Source organism: Trichoderma camerunense, assembly GCF_050948025.1.
Source record: "Trichoderma camerunense strain CBS 138272 chromosome Unknown V8C40scaffold_4, whole genome shotgun sequence".
NCBI lineage: Eukaryota > Fungi > Ascomycota > Sordariomycetes > Hypocreales > Hypocreaceae > Trichoderma > Trichoderma camerunense.
In genome coordinates this window covers 1,405,693-1,425,744 of record NW_028145366.1, presented here as the reverse complement: position 1 = coordinate 1,425,744, position 20,052 = coordinate 1,405,693, and the positions used below count along the sequence as shown (strand labels likewise).

The 20,052-nt window shown below is 47.0% G+C and overlaps 6 protein-coding genes across 6 annotated transcripts; 3 read left to right on the top strand and 3 right to left on the bottom strand.

Annotated features, from left to right (window-relative positions):
- The first annotated feature begins 160 nt into the window (after positions 1-160).
- V8C40DRAFT_237695 (Zn(II)2Cys6 transcription factor) lies at positions 161-3,072 on the top strand. Its single transcript, XM_083214294.1, has 8 exons — positions 161-455; positions 510-785; positions 840-1,376; positions 1,430-1,548; positions 1,596-1,626; positions 1,679-1,949; positions 2,001-2,328; positions 2,389-3,072. Exons 1-8 carry the CDS (start codon positions 261-263, stop codon positions 2,525-2,527), a joined length of 1,896 nt encoding a protein of 631 aa, XP_083076392.1. The 5' UTR covers positions 161-260; the 3' UTR covers positions 2,528-3,072.
- A 74-nt stretch (positions 3,073-3,146) lies between these two features.
- V8C40DRAFT_285476 (glycosyl hydrolases family 31-domain-containing protein) lies at positions 3,147-6,947 on the bottom strand (the record flags this gene model as incomplete). The annotated part of the gene is made up of 9 exons (XM_083222379.1): positions 3,147-3,431; positions 3,482-3,604; positions 3,656-3,789; positions 3,842-4,139; positions 4,295-4,559; positions 4,621-5,046; positions 5,098-6,064; positions 6,116-6,567; positions 6,628-6,947. 9 exons carry the CDS (start codon positions 6,945-6,947, stop codon positions 3,147-3,149), a joined length of 3,270 nt encoding a protein of 1,089 aa, XP_083076391.1.
- An 884-nt stretch (positions 6,948-7,831) lies between these two features.
- On the top strand, positions 7,832-10,708 carry V8C40DRAFT_285475 (uncharacterized protein; the record flags this gene model as incomplete). The annotated part of the gene is made up of 11 exons (XM_083222378.1): positions 7,832-7,956; positions 8,014-8,084; positions 8,135-8,393; positions 8,453-8,504; positions 8,557-8,678; positions 8,729-9,123; positions 9,173-9,246; positions 9,317-9,343; positions 9,414-9,505; positions 9,569-10,302; positions 10,365-10,708. The coding sequence occupies 11 exons, from the start codon at positions 7,832-7,834 to the stop codon at positions 10,706-10,708; spliced, it is 2,295 nt and encodes a 764-aa protein (XP_083076390.1).
- Positions 10,709-11,527: 819 nt separating this feature from the next.
- Positions 11,528-13,085, top strand: V8C40DRAFT_273431 (uncharacterized protein; the record flags this gene model as incomplete). The annotated part of the gene is made up of 5 exons (XM_083220482.1): positions 11,528-11,714; positions 11,819-12,024; positions 12,084-12,186; positions 12,237-12,880; positions 12,948-13,085. 5 exons carry the CDS (start codon positions 11,528-11,530, stop codon positions 13,083-13,085), a joined length of 1,278 nt encoding a protein of 425 aa, XP_083076389.1.
- Positions 13,086-14,060: 975 nt separating this feature from the next.
- Positions 14,061-15,870, bottom strand: V8C40DRAFT_237691 (uncharacterized protein). Its single transcript, XM_083214293.1, has one exon. The coding sequence runs from the start codon at positions 15,770-15,772 to the stop codon at positions 14,303-14,305; it is 1,470 nt and encodes a 489-aa protein (XP_083076388.1). The 5' UTR covers positions 15,773-15,870; the 3' UTR covers positions 14,061-14,302.
- A 457-nt stretch (positions 15,871-16,327) lies between these two features.
- Positions 16,328-17,725, bottom strand: V8C40DRAFT_285474 (acyltransferase domain-containing protein; the record flags this gene model as incomplete). The annotated part of the gene is made up of 1 exon (XM_083222377.1): positions 16,328-17,725. The coding sequence occupies one exon, from the start codon at positions 17,723-17,725 to the stop codon at positions 16,328-16,330; it is 1,398 nt and encodes a 465-aa protein (XP_083076387.1).
- Between the last annotated feature and the right edge of the window lie 2,327 nt (positions 17,726-20,052).

Below are 20,052 nucleotides of genomic sequence, written 5' to 3'. Positions count from 1 at the left end.
CTTAGGTATGATAAACGCGATATGTTTGACATTTCAGATGCGCTCTATACGCCGTATACGCCGTATACGCCTATGCCGCGGGATTACACGGCTGACGATACTCCACTGGCTTTACGAAGGTTTGTCCGTGGAAGAAAAGGCTCCTCTTCGACCGGGGCCGGCCACACATTAGCAACTTACTAGCTCAACAGCTAGTGTTAGTCTTATTTCCAACCAGTTAACAGCATGTTACTCGTAACTCTGTCATAAGCCAAGATCTAATGGCATCAGAGTCGCGCTTTCAGACGCCTGGCGATAGTCCAGATGGGCTATCCACCAGCGCCCGCGGTGCCCGAAAGCAGCGGATGCGGCGCAAAGTATCGCGCACAAGGACTGGCTGCTCAACCTGTAAATCTCGAAGGAAGCGCTGTGATATGACCAGACCATGTTGTGGGGATTGTACAAGATTGAACCTAGTAGGGGTCACATACCACCATTCAGGTATCTCACTCAACTCACAGCTTCTTCAGGAATGCGAATGGCCTGCGGTGAAGAAAATCGCCAAGACTGTGGACGGCACGGCGCGAACTTTATCACCGCGTGTCGGGACAGTAAATGTACCTGAAGAGCAGGGATTATCCTCCGGAGACACAAGTCATCCAAGATCCTCCGTCCTCGAGCCCAGCCCTGACAGCATTTCAACATCGACTTTCCATTCAGGCCGGTCTCATACTCGAGCCGATGATGTGCCTCAAGATCTGTTCGGAGGCAATCTCTTCCCTCCCCAATTCAATCTCATCGACGATGTGAGTGAGAAAGTCCTTTTTTGAAGCCACACCATGCTGAGACTAACATTGCAGGCCATCTTACAACTCTGGGCGGAGACCTGTGCCCCTTTCCTCTCTGATGACGCTGGTCAAACTGTCCCCGGCAGCCATCGACTATCATCTCTGCCCTTGCCAACTACAACACATGTATCTGAGAGTGTGCCCAACGCCAACGATACAATCTCATCGATGCCAGGCGACTCCTCCAGCACATTGCCAGATGGCACCACTCAAGCCCAGATCCTACAATACTTCCGCGATCAGCTGGCTAGTCTTCTATCATATGACCAGGTCCTTTTCCCGAACGCTTTCCACGCCTTCAACACTACAGCCTCTGCTAATGTCGGAAATTCTGCTGGGAGAGCACTGCATTATGGCATCCTAGCTCTGGCATCAAGACACATGTTCAACAAGGGTCAATTATGCTACGAACGAATTAGTGAACAACTTGGTGTCGAGGGCTCGGCAATCATCCTGCAGAGATTGAAGGATATACCCAAGGTCGAGGAAATCGCCGAAGAAGAGTCAATCACCCTCCTCGCCGCACTGCTCATGTTTGTCATGTATAAAGTACATCTTATGCTCACCCCGTCTGGAGAATGCGTGCTCACGTCTTGTCATAGATCTGCCGAGGTGACGTTTGGGGTTTCGAAAGTTACTTCACGCAGCTAAAGCGGCTATGCGCGGCACTCTTCACCCTCGAACAAGCGCCGAAAGGCTTGAGTAACGCCAAATTCTCCTTGTATGTCTTGACTTTCCGCTAGTTAACATACTGATTGGTTATATCAGCTTAGAAAACGTCATGTACCATGACTCTTACGTGAGTCAGGCCATTCCAGTGAGATTGAGCGATGCTGATCAATCACAACTAGGGCTGCTCGTTGTATGCTCAGGGTCCCGCGATTGACCCTGGAGTTTCGACGGCATATGCGAATACAGAAAGAGGAATCCCACACTCGCTGACTGGATTGGCTCTTCCATTATACTGCATCCTGCCGCGCATCGCGAAGCTGGTTAATCAGAGCTGGACTCACAGTAACACCACATGGACTGATCAGGAACTGGTAGAAATCGTCAGTAAGGCGGAAAATCTCGAGGCAATTCTTGAGAAGGAGAGGATTTGGTTGGAGAATTTCGTCCGAGGTGCGTCTGTAACTCCAATTGCGGTTGTAACCGTACTAATGCCTTCGGGAGACCGACCGGACATGGCCAGTCATCGCTATTTCCACGACGCCTTTCGCATAACCTGCCTTCTACAAATTAAGTGCTTTGTTCTTCGTCTGCCACCTGATGCTCTTTCTGTGCGTTTGCTGGTCCGTAATGCGCTTTCATTGCTCGAGACAATGGAAGTCTTGAATCTGCCCGGCTTCGTGTCATCTCATTGGATCATTTTCACTGTGTCAATCTGCTCGACATCGTCCAATGACAATCGCCCAGACACTATTTACACTGAGCGCGGCGGGTCAAGCGAATCGTATGTTAGTGACAGAGAGAGAGCTAGCAAGCTTTATGCGACTGCTATGTGAGTATTACTCGTACTACCTAGCTGCGAGATGTCGTCTAATTTCTGTGTACCTCACAGTGACAAGCTGGCGTTTCTGAACATGTCTCGATCAAGACAGATTGTGCAGAAGCTATGGGACCAAAACCAAGGTGGACGCCTTTCCATCCACTGGCTCAGTATATTGGCAGACTTTGACTGGGAGATAATCTTTGCCTGAAGTCTATTATGCTAGAATGATGCTGGGTGATGTAATTATACTCACTCGACTCCTATACATGCATCTATCCATCGGGATTCGTTCTTTATGGCGTCCAATGAGATACTGCGATATATACCATCGTCTCCCATAGTTACAGCCGCCCAGTTGTGTTAGTAGAATCTCCGTTCGACACGGTGAGATCACCAATCTCGCCTGGCAGGTCTACCAATGCCTCCTCATCTGAGAAATTAAAGATCCCCAGCGATTATAAGTATGTTTCTTACAGTTGGAGTATGCTCAGCCAAGATGGTGATATAAACTGAGATCTTAGTGTTGCTAGTACATACGACCATAGGTAGCGGAGAACTCGGGGTCTCGTTGAGCACTTCTCTTGAGTTGCATGTCTTTCTTTTTTTGTCGCATCAGACGTCAGAGTTGGAGACACTAATCGATCTACTACCGTTGAGTCAGGCTAGGTTTCCATTATTATGTTTGGTGTTAGTCCTACCACATAAGTTAATTATGCTTCTTTCTAAGCTAAGGGGAATACTTTTTAAGCCGTGCATATGTTGAATATGAACTATACTTATATCTAACTATCCCTCTGTTAAACTAAGTTTCCCTAAAACCTATCTACTTAATAAGTAAGTATGATCTTAACTCCATCTTTATGAGCTTTATCAGTTGGAATCCTGATAACACTCGCTCTAAGCCTCTCTTTGTTTTCGACCTGGAACTCATCAATTTCCTCTTCACCGTAGAATAGATTGAAAGTCATTTGGCTGTTATAGTCTCCAAATTTATGCCAGAAAACAACAGTATACTCAGGCCCGACGATAGATTTGTAGTGATCATAGTTATTCCATGGTGAGCTAATCGTAAGCACTCGAGTATGCGCGGCTTCTTCGTTAATGCCACTTGTCTGTCTTGTGTAAGTATTCTATCAGGTTTCAGGAGGCTAGGCTTGCTCACCTGCTGAATGTGCACTTCAGAATACTGATTCGCGACGCGGCCTTCATTTTGATCTTCCTCTGGCATTCTAGCCAATGGCTCGCTCTCAATTGAAATTCCGTCATCAATATACATCTTGTAGAGCTAAGGCCACTATCAGCAGATAATTCTTACGCGCAGATTTCGGAATCTTACGTTGTTCTTTCCAGGATACACATGGATGGTGATGGGGCTTGCTTCCGGAGCGGGTATATCTGCATCATCAGGTACACCTTTCGGATACCAGTCCGGGGTGCTCAGCTTTGTCCTTATCCTAGGAATGATTGCTCCTATGCATTTTTAGTAGATATACTATAACAAACGAGGATTATAAAAACTCACCTTCGCGAATATACATTGGAGTAATCGTAGGGAAACGTGCTTCCTCATCACTGATGTTGCAGTCGCATGAAACATGAGTTCCACCTGCGATCGCCGGCTCCAATGCTACACCTAAATGTTCACTCGGCGTCGGCTCACCTTCCTGCGGAATCTCATCTGGACGAAGGTTCATTGGGAACCACTCATCAGGATACGGCAGATATACTTGATGGCCGTTGGATTCCTCTTCAGGACGCATTGGTGGGGCCACGAGTAAATCGTTTCGGACCAAATACTGGTCGTTGGTGTAGTGCTTATTCTATGTGATTTTGAATTAGCTTAAGATATATAATACCAGATAAATGCCAACTTGCCTCAGAAAATAGAGATTTATCTTGAGCGTCGGTAATCACCTAAGCGGGAGGCATATCAGTTGATTGCTCGTTAATTAAAGGGATAGTGGTCGACCATTACCATTGACCTTGCGATTGGCATTCCTGTAATGGCATTCTCAAACATGGCATCATATAAAAGCTGCATTAAGCTATAACGCAACCGCACATGATATCTGCAGAGTGGGAGAACGGAACGGAAGAGAAGAGCCTCTCTTGGATCTTTAAACTCCTCTTCGTGTTCTTCGTAATAGTCCTGGAAAGCATATGGCTCCTGAAATAGCTTTCCATGCTTTCTCTGTACGGCTGGGTTTTCGATAAAGTAGCGCCTTTTGGTATAATGATTTCTAGACATGGTATATTTAGAAAACCTGGGCAAAAGGCTCGAAGTGTAACGCTGAAACTTACCGGAACCAGGGCAATAAAGAGTATGCGCCGTACCATCGGATTAAAAGCTGGGGATCAGCCCAGTCATCCTGTCCTGGGGCGGGTTCGAAGCCGCCAACGTCTTGTCCTGTAATAGCATTACCTGATATTCCAAGCGCAAGGACTTGAACAACTGAAATAGAGAAAAAGTCCCATGTGGATGAGTTATCTCCTGTCCAAAGGCCAGCAAAACGATGGCTTCCAGTATAACTGCCTCTTCCAATTATGAAGTTGCGGCGGCCCTCCCTCCATTTCAATTTGTTACTAACTTTATGGATATCTCTGAGGCCCTGATATGTAGCCTTATGCAAATTGTAGGCGTAGAGTGCCCAGAGGTCAATGGCTCTTCTCTTCTCGCCGGGCTCACCAGTCAGGGTATCACAGTCGATAACCAGTCTGTAAGGAAACCTGAACTAGGTCAGCAATAATGAAACAATAAGCAATCTTTGTGCCACTTACGACTTCAAATCCCCATATTCTTTTGCAATAGCAGGAGATGTCATGTCCTGCCAAACAAATTCAAGACCGCACTCAAATAGATATTGGTATTGCCTTCCCCACCATTCTCTGACAACCCAGTAGTTAAGGTTGGGATAGTATGTAGGGGCTCCATTTTGCGCTCCATAATAAACACCACCATGGAATGGTTTCCCGGTATTGTATAGTTCTGAAAAAGTATAGTCATCAGGTGGGTTGTACGTCGGCCGTTGTTCTGATGGCCTTATCATCTCACGCTTGCCGTTGTCGAAGTTGTGGTATCTTTCGTGAGTTGGATGCTTGACTCCTCGAGCAACATCCCGGACATCCGAAACATAATACTCATTATCCAAGAGTTCTTTAAGCGTTGAATAAGCTTTTGGGTCGGCCCTGGAATTAATATGGGGTGTAATGTTTGTACAACACTTAATACCCCTCTTCCTGAAGTTCATAAACATCTCTTCTGGTTCAGGGAAAATTCCAGCATCGGTATTGATAGTGAAAGTTTGGTACTCTCTTTGTATATCAATATCAATATGAAGACCGTCGATTGGAAACTGGTTTGATTGGTAATTTGTAACCCATTGCTCGACCAGTTCTCTAGTGTCATATCCATAGGATCCCTGGTGGTAGCCAAGAGCGTATCTAGGCCTGAGGCTAGGTTTTCCCACAATCGAAGTGTAGTTTTGGAAGAGGTCTGATGCCTTATCTGCAGCAAGAATCATGCTGTTGAATTCGTTGAATCTTGTTCCAATGCGAAGAGTATTTGGATCCCCTTGGCGTACGTCAATGCAGGTGTGAGAATAATTATCGACCAACGTTCCGAGTACGGTATCGAAACCAGCATGGGAAGTAACCTCCATCCAGTAAGGCTCGGTATGGTAGAGAGGTTCTCGAGGATCCAAAGGTCCACTTCCGTAGACATTTTGGTACTTCATGTTGTCAAAATCTACATAGAGGTCAGCATAATCTTCTCTGTTCTTTGGTGGCATAAACTTACTAAAATAATTCATGTACGTCTTATCTTTAAACAAATCTCGGCCTCCCTGTTCACCAAATCCCAAATAATGGGACGAAGCGGGTGCTTGAATGGAGAGGATAGTACCTCTACCTCGTTCCAAATACATAAGTGGCTTCGGCTTTGTTTTCCAGATGACAGTTACGCCCTGAGACGACTCCAAGTTGAACTTCGCATTTTCTTTAGCTTTGGTGGTGGTGCCAGTGAGGAACTTCGGGGTCGGACACTCTGGGAACCCGAGAGCGGTAATCTGAAAAGGGTCTTTCTGAATCAAAAGCCGAATTTCAGGCCTCTTCTTATCCTCACCAAGCACTGTCACAGATTCTAAGATATAGTGCGACGCATTAGACGTAAGCTCAACGTCCCAATTGACGCGCTCAAAGTCATCCAGCTTTTGAATAAGTTCGGACATAGTAGGATACATAATCGCTCGACTGCTTCTTATAAGATACTGCATTGTTTATGACTAACATAGCCTTGAGAAACAAGCTTACCTATTTTCATCCTTAAAAGTAGGTTGACTCTTGGCAATGGGATCGAAACGAATTCTCCAGACTCGGGGCCGAATGAATTCGATCAAAAGAAACGATTGGTCATCCGATTGATCATCCAATGCCTCATGAAGGCGGAAGACTTTTCCACGGCCAAAGATAGCTTTACCATCTTTTTGTGGTTGGTCCTCATCGTGATGCGAGACACTCTCGGGTTGTTTGATACCGGTATCAAAAAGATTGGTGTCAAAGTAGTCAAAAAAGTCATCAGCCCTGATGAATGTGTAGGGATCCCGGTTTTTAATTTGATCAAACTGATCCATGTTGAGCAACACTTGGAAATTTTTGATAGAACACTGAGTAGAATAGGAAGGTCTGGTTTGTAATTTGTGAGCATTAACTGTTGCCAAAGGCAGAATATATATAGCCATGAGCGGCTATAGGAATAACAAACTATATTAGCCAAGACTCTTTTACCCCTCATCTTTCGTGTAACACGTATAGCATAAAGATATTAGAATAGCAACAGAATTATATAAGCCAAGACTCTATTACCCCTTATCGTTCATGTAACACATCTAGCATAAGATATTGGAATGGCAACACAACTATATAAGCCAACACTCTATTACCCCTGATCGTTCGTCCAATACTCTATTACCCCTGATCGTTCGTCCAATACTCTATTACCCCTTATCGTTCGTGTAACACGTCTAGCATAAGATACCGGAATAGCAACACAACCATATAAGCCAAGACTCTATTACCCCTTATCGTTCGTGTAACACGTCTAGCATAAGATATTGGAATAGTAACACAGCCATATAAGCCAAGACTCTATTACCCCTGATCTTTCATGTAATACACCTAGTCTAAAGATTTTGAATTACTAACGGGGCTACATAAGCCAAGTCTCTATTGCTGATCTTCCATGTAACACATCTAGCATAAAGATACTAAATTACTGACAAAACTACATAGCCCATGTCTCTATTACCCCTCATCTTTTATGTAACACGTCTACCGTATTCCCTCGAAAAATTAGCCAGCCGGCTGCTTCTAATCATAGTGATTGCTAAGGTAAGCGAGCTGGCCTGTTACTTCTCAAAAAGTTCCATGTCAAGTTGCTCATAGTAAAGCATTTCCAAGCTCCTTTCTCATAGCTGTCGGACGAAAAATTGCCGTGCTGTCAATTCACACCCTAACTATGGCTCTTACCAATCTTCCTCGCCCAAACTTTACCGTCTCTGTCATTGAGCCCGACAGGGACGATGGATCCTGGGTACAGGCCGCCAGATTTCATAGAGACGATCTAGCCCCCGGAGTTGTTACGTGAGTGGCCTTTCCTCTACTCTCCTGCTGAACCACATGACTGACACTTTTATTAAGCTCTGGTATTGTGTCTGGCATTGTAGCGTTCTTGGACAATCCCGTCGCAAGAGGCCAAGATGTCGACCAAGGTATGCTCTATTAACTGCCAGATACAAAGGTGGTAACTAAGATAATTTAGAGTGGACTAGATATGAGATTGCCCACTTCGACTCTCCTGTTTGTATTACCACGGCAGACATCACCGGTGATGGCTACTCTGACATTATTGTCTGCCATGACTATGGCCCCCATATCCTTGAGTGCAACATGGATGGTGGGAGGATCACTTGGTTGAAGAACCCCGGAAGAAATCAACCAAACAACACGCCATGGGAGCAGTCATTTATCGGCCAGTGGCCGGCTATGCACCGTCTGAGAGTCGGGTACTTTACGCAACGGTAAGAGATTACTTCTACGCTTAGAAGAAATAATTCTAAAAATGTGCGCGTCTTTCTAGTTCCCATCTTGAGATCATTGGTGCACCAATTATTCAGGGAGCACACGATAAGGTTCTTATTTTTGGTCTCGCTTGTGTTCTTTATAGACTAATAATTGCTGTAGGTAAACCCTGTCTCAATACTGAGGTTCTGGCAGCCAAATTCTGTTATTGAAGCCACCAAATGGCCCTTTGAGGTTTTTGATAATGAGAACTTTACTATTGTCCATGATTTAACAGTCAAAAAGTACATACTCAAGAACTCATAATTCATGATTTAAGCTAACACTCTTTTAGGTTCGGTGGCCCTGACAGCCTTGACTCCTTGCTTGTGTCTTCCAGAGAAGGCCTCTCGCGGCTTTATTATGAAAAGGGAGAATGGCGGAGAGAAATAATCGGACTCGGAGAGCCGAAAGAACCAAATCAATCCGAATCAAGCGAGGAACCGGGAACTGGCGACTACTGGGGCACGGGTAGCACTGATGTAGGCAAAATTGGCAACGACCCATTTGCTTATATTGCTTCCGTCGACCCCTTTCATGGTACAACTCTGTGCGTATATACTAAAACAAATAACGGCATAAGACCCTATGCCTGGAGCAGATATGTTCTCGATGTATTTGGAACACCTGCTCAGCAGCTGAAGCATGGCGAAGGTCCTGCGCATTCTATTGTCTGTGCTGACTTTGATGGTATTACCCCTTTCTTAACTTTTTACTTACACAACTAACTGTAGCAAAGGTGATGGTAACGACGAATTTTTGGTGTCTCTTTTTGGCCCTGTGCATTATGATGACTGTGGCCTACCGGTTCAGGTATTTGCTATAAACACTAAAAAATATGCATGAAAGGACAACTTCAACTCACCAAGTGTCATTGTCTTAGATTGATCCACTGGTGAATCCGCACAAGGTACGCTTTGCATCGTCCACTGATCCTTGCGGCCCATATGACGCTCGTTGCTGATCTACTCCTTTCAAAGGGCATCTTCTACTATAAGCCTATAGACCTTGAGCACAACATGTTTGCAAAATGGAAAATTTCAGCGACGTCTTCCGCTCGCATCACCGTTGGGTAGGCTGTAGCTCCGGTTTACATTACTGAAAAGGCAATGGCTGAATTTTCATCCACATGCAGCCACTTTCGAAGCCCCGAATGCCTGGATTTCGTCTCCATTAGCTACAATATTCCTCGAGACTACGAAGAACCTGATCCCCAAACGCGTCTTTTCAAGAACACCTTTGTTCCAGGGCCATCCGCACCTCCACAGCAGGTGTCAATGTCTATGGCATCTAGGAGTATTTTCCCCTCACTATGGGCAGGCGAAGGATTGATCCGCCTCCGAAATCCGGCCCTTTACCCTGGAAATTACCCAATGCCACAGGTTTTGCCGCTGATCGAAGTTGCAAACGTCGAAATAAGTGTTCAGGTGGTCAGTAGAGGTCAGGAGATCAACATCCAGCCTGAAACTGGCATGAAAGTTATACACGGATCTCTTGAGCTTTCCGATCGGCACGGGGAAGTCAAGGAACTGCGGGATCCCCTTGGCCTGGCCTGGCCCGAAGCCATGAGTACCACTAGTACCTATAACAGAGCCAAGGCGAGTGTAACTGAGGGCGCAATAATCCTCTGGATGCGGCCCATGGAGTCTACAGATGATGGCTGGCCGACAGCTCCTGACGTACCTGTCCTCACCGTCCTTGATCTCTCAGACTCGGGGCTCCAGCCGCCCAACCACAAGTTCGTCAAAGTTGAGGGTCTGCCCTGGGGTGAGGAATTTGTTGGCATCGACTTCTGGAAGATGCGCGGCTTTCACTTCCGCTTTTACGAGGACGGCACACATCTTTCTCATGTCCAATTCTGGGCGGCAGGTAAGCCCGAAGCTTCATATTGCCTCTAGCTCGTTTCCTGATTCTGACCGTGTTGCTGTTAGGCAAAAATGTGGATTGTGGCATACACAACCACCGCTACGAAATGTTTGGAGAAACTCATGTATGCCTGTCCAATGGGACCAATAATGGTGGAATGTGGCGTTTGAAGGAGAAGTATATTAATATTCCGAGAGAAGATGGTAAGAAGCTTCCTGACGATGAGTTTGAGTACTGTTTTCTCAAACCATTCGAAGAGCACGGGGGGATGTGGCTACGTGGGGCCAATGGGAAGGCAGTCAGGCGGCCCGATGGGACTTTATGCTATCCGTGGCACAAGTGGCAAGCCGGTGAAGGCAGTAAGATGGATGTCTGGATGGCAGTAGAGTTTAATCCAAAATTCGCCTAAGAGTATCGAGTATCAATACATGAAGATGAGTTGAAAAATCATGGATATAGGGTAATCTATGGAGACTCGGACTTTTAGGCGAGAAGATATGTATCAATAGCTGTAATTTCGAAGTTTCATGTTGCAATAGGCCATCTGATATCCAGTAATTAAATTCAAAGCATTCCGTCGTGTGGCAAGCAGCGATTGGGTCCACACACAAGCCTCGTAATGTAGTCTTGAGGATGCTGCGTAGCCCAATATTGAAGCACAGGCATGGCCGTAATATTCCCCTCTTCCGGTGGTACCACCTAGTATTGATGTTGTGCTGCACGACGTCCAGAGTCTTGACTCCTTACTCGACAGGTTCAATCCCGTACTCTACCAGCTACCCAATCAATCGTCGCAAAAGCGACACGTTTAGTACTTCCTCCTCCTCATATTGCAAGCCTCTCTGCAGCCAAAGTATTGCTTGAGTCAGGCGACCACGCAAGACGTAATATTGTAGATGAGGATACATGTAATATTATCCTCACTGACGTGAGGGTTCCATTGCCATTTGGTCAGGCATCAAGAACCAAAATCGGGTCTCAGTATTTCGCGTTTGCTAGCACACACCCAAGAAACAAAAGCATTCGTCACAAGTAGAGTCAGCTGTTGAAATTCCGGGTTCAAACTTACTGAAGGTAGCCGGTGAGTAATTATACTATATGCCACACATCACTAAATTGTGGTGCAAGTACAAAAGATAGACGAGAGGCAAGGAGAATTTTACCCATTTTCATCATTTATACAACCAAAAGATTTCAGCTTAACTATTGTGAATTTTACATTGGCACTATGGCTACCATCAACCAAGGCCGTGTCGAATACAGCTTCCACCACGCTGCAGGCGAAGTTGTGCAGCTGGTGCTGGAGCGGATCGGACACATTGTGGTCACCACCGCAGCGGAAGAGCAGGCCATTTTTACGAAGCAGCAAGCTGGTGATGTTGACATATTGATGGGATGGCTCGAGAATTCGCATGGTGAGTCGTAGTATCGATCCTTTGCTTCTGTGTATTTAGTAAAGAGTTGTTTTTTTCCCCCCGATCCTGTCGAGTTGCTTTCGTTGTAGCTGATGATCTTCAAGGAGACTATTTAGACAAGTATCGCCAAGATGCTGTTGTTCTAGAGAATGCGATTTACTCTCCTCACTGTATCTGGGGGGTTCCAGACTACGTGCCAGCGGTACAAGTCAAGTCTGTGGTCGACCTGTTGAAGCCAAACGTTGCGGCGAAGATGCAAAAAGTTATACGGGCGGTAAACCCAGGCGCAGACGTATCAAAGGTTTCCATGGTGAGACTTATTTCCTCTGTACCACTAAGCTCATGAGCAATAGCCTGATTTCTCTGCAGGAAATGATCGAAAAGTATAAGCTGGATAAGGCTGGATACTCCTTTAACAACACACCAAAATCTAGCAACGTTGACGATTTTGAAGCAGCCTACCAAAATAACGGTACGTCTTAAATGGCATTATCCATTATCAAAGCACTAACATCGTGGTAGAGTGGTTCATCACCCCATTGTGGCATCCGCACCAGCTTCACATAAAATACAAGATCCGTCCCTTGGAAGATCCTTTGGGTATCTTACCCGAAGCAGACAAGGCCCAGCTCATCATTCTAAAGTCATCTCTGCCAAAGTTTAGTGAGGGAGACGCGCTTAGCATCCTCCGCCGTATCACTATCGGAAACGAGGCACTGTCTCTCATGGATTCATACATTTGGAGGGATGGAATGAGCCCTCGACTTGCAGCACTAAGGTGGATGCGGGACAACGAGCCTAGAGTTGAAACGTGGTTTAATAAGACGCCGTATGAGAGGCTGAGAGACTTGGGCCTGGAGCTGCCCGAGCCTCCCGCGGCCGTGAGCAACTATGTGCGATTTGGAGTGACTAGGGATGGTTTCATCGAGACATCATTGCAGCTGCCGTGGGTCAACAAGCAGCTTCCTTGGAAGGGGAAAATCTCGACGCGTGCGGCCGGAGAGGGAACCATCAGCGTGGAGGACGGTTACAAGGCAACCAGAGCAACGGCAATGAATGTGCTGGCACAGTTGCACGATGCTAGTGGTGGTGATTTGTCGAGAGTGAAAATGGTGAGGCTGGAAGGCCATGTCCTTTTGGATGAAGATTTCACCGAGTCGCCAAAGGTAAGCAAGCCCATGTAGCGCCTTTCAGTATATGTAGTGACTTGTGCTGACGCCAACGATTTGGCAGCTTCTTGACCAGGCTTCAGACATATTCACAAACGTTCTTGGTGAGAACGGAATACACGCAAGAATGCTATTGCACTATTCCAGCGCGCCACTGGATGCACCTGTTTTGTTGGGAGCACATGCTGAGCTGCTATGGTAGCTGGTGGCTAAACATGGCACATTTACTATATGTGCCTTACATATAGCTGCTGATGCTGAGTGCTCCGAGCTGATCGAAAGAACGGTTTTACTGAGTGCAGGACTGGATGAGCGTGATTATGTCGGCCGAACTACTTACATTTTGCTGCAGCTCAAAGTGACGGACGAATGGTGAAGATGCTTCTCAACATCGAAACTTGGAGTAAATGCTCGAATCCGAGATGAGGTAGGCACCTCTCCTCTAAGACTAGCCCACCAAGGAACAAGTTAAAGAAGTAGCATGAAAGTAGCTTGTACAAGATAATAAGAAAACAAGACAATCATATTCTACTCTCACTCAAGCTGCAGACGTCGTTAATAGCCATAAACCTGAGGATATGGACACCTGCTGTGGTCACATATATCGAGTCTTGTAATATAAACTGAAATTGTAGAAGTCTAAGTACATACGACCATAGGTAGCGGAGAACTCGGGGTCCCGTCTGCTCCCCCATAGATAAGCCGCTAACCGGCAGATTAGTAGTCAGGTGGGTGACCACTGGCGAACACCGGCTGTTGTATGTTTTTCTTTTTTGCTTTTTGCTAGAATTTCTCTTCCTTGGTGTTGTTGTTGAATCGTGGTTGGGAGGCGTTGTTCGCGGGGTATTTTTTATGACGCTGGACTAGGACACAATCGCTTACCCATGTGGCCGCTATAATAGCGCTCTATGCTGCAAAATGTGAAGAGACTGCATGATCAACCCTCATACATGGATACGGTAAAAAAAATATGTTGAAAAAAGAGTTATTTAGTATATGACATCTCATTGACTTATTGTCCAGAAATAAACGCATTGAAGCTCAGCCGCTGCGGTTCTCGGCTTTCTCCTTGAAGGGTGGCCTGGGAAATTGGCATTTATTACTGAGACTTGTTTCATGAGAGGCAGTGGAGTGTAATAGCTGGAGAAAATATAGAAACCGAAACTGACGTATTTTGCATAACTGTTCTATGGCAAATAACTCATACCTCAACTCGCAACATCTTGTAAGATACTTTGGAGGAGGATTTAGAGTATCATTAAGAAACTAGGGTGCCAACTTGAATATGGCCATGATCACTGTTTATAAGAAGCAACATTTTGCAAACTATACACTGTGATGTAATTTATAATACAGGGATATTCTGGGAGAGAAACTAGTAGACAGCCAGATTTTCTGACTGTCAAAAGGTGAAAGGTATTACCAAGTAGGTGGAATAACATAGTCTCTCCAACGGGCCGTTCCAGCCTCCTTGAACGTGTCAAGATTGCCTTGCACTCCTTGTGGCCCAACAGTCCAGACACTTTGCTCAATGAGCTTGCGCCAACAGTCAAACAATCGCTCCAGCCTCTGAGGCCGGTAGTATTCACCACCAAAGGGCTTGTATCCATGCTGGAATAGATCAGTCAACCTTTCCCTGGCAATTAACGACCCGTCGCTTTTCCTCGCGCCGTCGATTGCATCCCAACCACTCTCGAAGTTGTACGGCAGCAGCAGCCAGAATCCCTCTTCGGCGTAGTCGTGACCTGCATTCCTCTCAACCGACTGACTGTAGACACCGGCACCGACTTGAGACGGCACGGCTGAATCGGCAGTTGTTCCACGAAAGTCATTGCAAAAGGGGTTTGAAGATGCCGTTAGGTTGAATTTAGGCTCGCCTTTTGCGGCAGGGAAAAGGCATAGCGGCGGTATGGCGTGTTGGGCGCGAGGCAATCTGGTGAAAGGCTGCACTGCCATAAAATCGGCTGCGTCTGCAGGTGGTAGGACAAGGCCTGGGGCAATGCTACGGAAGAGAGGCCGGCGCGCACGAGTCAGAAAGGAGCGAGCAAAAGAAGGGTTGGGCACTGAAACCGCATCCAAGACAGCGGGATCGAGCAGCCGCACTGGATTCATGGCATCGGAGGCGGTGCTTCTGGTGATTTGTGAGTGACGCGTCTCGATGGCCTTACACAGCTGGTCCCAGGCATCCAAACAAGCTGCAACCTGGGCTTCACTATACGGCAGCCACTGCCACGGTCCAATCTTTTCGCTGCCATACTGGCCCCCCTCGTCTCTCGGTGAAGACGTGATTTGAGTCTTGCCAAGATGAATCAGCTCGATCCAGTTGGAGAGCACTGTTTCGAGAGGGTGCCAAAGCTCTTGGTGTGCCGCAACAGGCAGGGCATAATCGTGATCCCACATATGCATGAAAACAGCGGCACGATGGTAGCCTTGATGGTAGAATAGGCCACCGCCACTTCCTCCACCTTGGCCAACATTGGGATAATATAGGCAGACCAGGCTGTCGACAGGCTCATCGAACAGATCAGCCGTTTCGTTAGCAAAGAAACCGTCCGGCTCAGAGAATCCAGAGACAAAGACAGAGAGAGGCGCGGGATCAAGGCCATCAGACCCATCGGGAGGCAACAGGGCGGCGTCTAGGAAAGCTGCTAGCGAGGGGTCAAGTCGTTCACGAAGAGCCTCTGCTGCAGCTCCGTAGGTGTTAAAGAATGTTTTGCTGCTATTATTAAGCTCAGCGGGCGGGCGTCCTTCAGCATTCCAGGCATAGTGAACCAAGTGGTTGTGCAAAGCAACACATCGTGCGTGATCCAGACCGAGCGTATCATTACGCGCTGGGTTCTCTGCTGTGACAAGCAAGCCGCTCACGTCCGGAAACTTCTGATCGTCCATAAGCTTGTCGACTTTAGAAACGATGGTGTATGTGACTGGATTGCCTGTTAAGAGCACTGCGTAAACATCGTCGACCCTGCCCAAAGTTCCCAAGCTTCAAATAGAATCACAATCGGGACAATCTAGTTACTGTCAGCCCACCAAAGAGATGCTGGATCGCCTCGGGGTTACCAAAAGCGGAAATAGTTCAGGTTTTAGTACAGAGTACGCACCAGCCAACCACATACACAGCGGGGTGTCAAAAGTCTGTTCTTCTGCTCTCTTCTAGTTTGAAGAGCCATGTGCTTATCATGAAGATTTAAGGTGTGATGATGGCAAATAGACGTGAGAAAGAAAGCCTCTCTTCTTCATGTTTATTGTAAATTCCCCGGATAGTCATAAGATAACTAAGCCATATTGCGAATAAAGTTTCGTTTTTCCCAGTGTCTATAGTTATAAAAGTTTACGTAGATCTATAGTACTATGGACAAGCTCATATCCTCCAATTCCTTCAATCACCCCTATTGTAACCGTAGCATGATCTCTTCTCCGTTGTGCCACTTACTGACACGATCGTTATGCAATGACCGACTGACACTTGGGCACCTCAAAGACTTTGCAGTCAGCCGCTGCAAGGGCAGAACTCGGAGGCATCGCGACTGTGTCACGGTCGAAGAAGTGAATCCATTGGTTCATGAGACTGGTTTCAAGCGCTGGCGATACGGGGTGATGCTCATCGACAGAAAGCGCGCCGTCGAGAACAGTTGCCCCTCGTTCTTCGAGCTGTTTCCGTAACCAGATGACCGCATCTGAACGTCGCTTTGCGCCGCTGATAGCGCATGGAGAAGAGCACCGACAATCTCGACGGTGGTAATTGACAGAAGATTCAAGGTGATATGTTGTCAAGACGGTATTTTTTTGAAGTTCGCTCAGAACCTGGTTTGAGATGGCATAAACATCAGTTTCAGGATTGAGTTCTAGCAACTTCCCACACTTGACGTGTACTCTTCCAAGCCTCACACGGCCGAGAATCATGCTGTATGTCCACCTGATGAGGGCAAAAAGGCTCATGCGAGGTCTCTCTTGTTCCTGTGTCTCTCGAATGAAAGCGCCTTCCTCTGGTACTCGTTCATAGCTAATTGAGACTGGTAGAATCTTGAATGATTTGCCTGTACTCTGCAATGATCTTAAAAGACCTCGTCGCGGGGACAGAAACTCTCTGGAGCGGCTTCGTTGACCTTCGGGAAAGAAGAGGATGTGCTCGTCTTGTTCAACTAGTTGTCGAACTTGATCATTGAGCTCTGGATCTGCACGACCAACGCCGCGCCGAACGTAGAAAGCGCCGAGCCGTCTTAGCAGCCATCCTACAATGGGTATCCGCGAGAATTGATCTTGGGCGGCGATGGACGGGATTTTGACACCCAGCACAGGGAACTGATAAAAGAGATAAGGACAAATAACGAAGTCCATGTAGCTCCGATGGGTGGGCATGATTATGATCTTTTCATCGGACAATCCCGAGTTATAACCCTCAAGAGCATCGAAGAAAGATTGCTGGTCAAACGTGACTCTCTGAAACATTCGGTTCAAAGCGGCCCCGACAACGATTGCAGTGGCGCGGAAAACCACACTGGCTCGAGAAGTCAGAAACAGCTTCAGAGCATTTTCACCACCATTATGAACACCTTCTCCAGCAATTAACTTCTCAGTGGATACCAGATCCCGTTCGCGGGTACGGCGCATCATGAATTGTTGCGCCCCCCGAAACATCATCTGCATGTAAGCGGCAGGCTTAAAGTACGGGGCTCTCTGGGCCAAAGTTGGACGGCTTGCGGCAAAGTTGAACGAGTTTGAGAGAAAGTACCCAAATGTGTGATCAAGCTTGTCGATGTTTTGGGTAGCTCGCGTCAGCCGCCTCACGGCACGATGATCACCTCCTGCCCAGCAGAATATCCTGGCCAATTTGAGAGGCATCGTCTGCCATACATATCGGTAGAGGTGAGTCGTCGGAGAGCTCCGGTAGTTGAGCCATTGCATTTCAGATTGCTGGAAATAAACGGCGCCAACTGAAGAAAAGATCTTTGGCGTGATAGTTCTCAGACCTGACACACAATGAACGATTGGCACTGTTGCCGACGAAGCGTGTATGGCAAATACCTCGTCGATAATGAAATCGGCGACAAAATCAACAGGAACCAAATCTATGAATGCCGTCGGATTGCCTCCAAGAGCAGATACTCCTCCATCTTGGACCCCCAGGACAACTCCAACAACTGCCGAAGCGCTATCGGACCAACCGGGAGACGGGCGCTCCAGGGCTGCAGTTATAATGCTCGGGCGAACAATGGTGATGGGTATTTCACCACGATTTTGCAAGACAAAATACTCCGTGATGCATTTAGAGAGTGTGTATGTGTTGGGGTGGCCAGTCTGTTGCAATAGTTGTTCCTCAGTCACTGAGCCAGAATGTAAGGCATCAAGTAACTCTTGTGCATCTTGCCAAGGGCCTAATGGTGCCAGGTCCTCACGAATTTGGTCATGCTTTCCATGAGGTGTCACGTATGCGGTAGAGGTGTATACGAAGCGCTCAAGGCTGGAGCATGTCTGAGCAAGTTGGAGGATGTTGAGGGTTCCTTGTAAGTTAATATCCAGGGAACTGCTGAGTGAGAGATCGAATTGTACGCAAGCCGCACAGTGTATGATATGAGTCGTTTCTCTGCTGACCTTCTCATAGGTGGCGGTGTCCAATCCGCAATGGGCCTGGCCTAGATCTCCGTATACTGGTTGAACATGTCGAGTCCATCCAGGAGCCAGGTGCGCAAAACACTTGGATGTGACGACCTCGTCACGAAAGCGAGATGAAGAATGAGACTCCTTAGTGGTAGCCTCCTGAGGCGATGGCTTAGAAGGACGGATCAGAACTGTGACTTTTTCGATCTTCAACTCATAGCGTCGACGGATCAATTCTTCTAAGACCACTTTGCCTAGGAAGCCTGTGACTCCAGTGAGGAAGATTATCCTTCCATTGGCTTGAGCTTCAGACATGTCGTGTGTTCATGCTCTATCAGAATAGACCTTGCCTTTCCAGGAACTCTCTCGGGGTTGCTCTGCTGTTGATCTTCTCTAAATCTTCAAGCCGGCCACTACAAGGTCAGGCACCAACTTGAAGGAGAGAGTGGGTGTGCACGCCTCAGCCAAACTTTGCGAAGAACCTTGCGGGGGGGCGAAAACGAGATGTGATAAAGGGTTTCTGTGAAGGTACTTCGTCAACGCAAACATGGAGGTACGCATAGAGGTTCTATCAAAGAACCACAAACAGGTTTATCAGTCAGCTCGCTATCATTTACATGTAGCCTCTTCAGAGCTGCAAATTCCCCATTTAGACTCCAAATGCTAACTAATGCAGCATCTCGCCAAATGAAGAGTCTTACTTGCGCATGCGCCAGCACAGAATTGAGCCTCCTTTTTGGCCAAGGCCATGAAACTATTTCAACTGAAATCTCACCCTTCTTGTTCTTGTAAGCCTACATTGACCGTAGTTTCTAAAGAGCAGAACTTGTTCCACTTTCATGTTCAAGAGCAGTTACTAAACTGTTGGTAAGGCAGGTGCTAGTGTAAACAGCAAACCCCACCGCTATTAGAACATGGGTTAAAGAATTTCAACTGGCCTGCCATCCATATCAGCCTGCTGGTGTCACTGAAAGTGGAATTCAATAAAATAGTGGAACTGAAATGATGGTTGCCAGGAATACGAAACAGAAGGACGCTCGAGAAGGTTGCGGGTGTAAGAGCGGAGAACCTGGCGGTGGGGGCTACCAAGTCCTTGGCTGTGGGCAACGGTGTGGTCGTAATCTACGAAGTGCTCCTAGCACCGTTGCCAGCAATGGGATCATTAGCAGTCATGGTTGGCGAATTAACGGAGCCAGGATTATTATCCGGGAGGGTTAAACACACCGTATATCTATCTGGTGGTAATACTCCCCACATTCATGCAACTATTGAGAATCAGACTGGGTTAAATACAACCCGTTTTGATGATAGAATAGTAGAGCACAGCAAGTGTCCCAGAACCAATCAACAAAGAGTGCCATGGTTTTCACCAAATAACAAGGCACAAAAGCCCAGCTGTGCAGTTACCAAATGTAGACCAGATGATAACTATGCCAACCAACTAGCCGCTTACAGCGAGACTAAGTGCAGATGCAGCACCGCTAGTTGAGTCAAGGGGGGGCATGTAAGAGCTTAGGTTCTGCAATCTTAGAGACGGTGATGCTTGGCTGGGCCTGATATGCAGTTGCTCA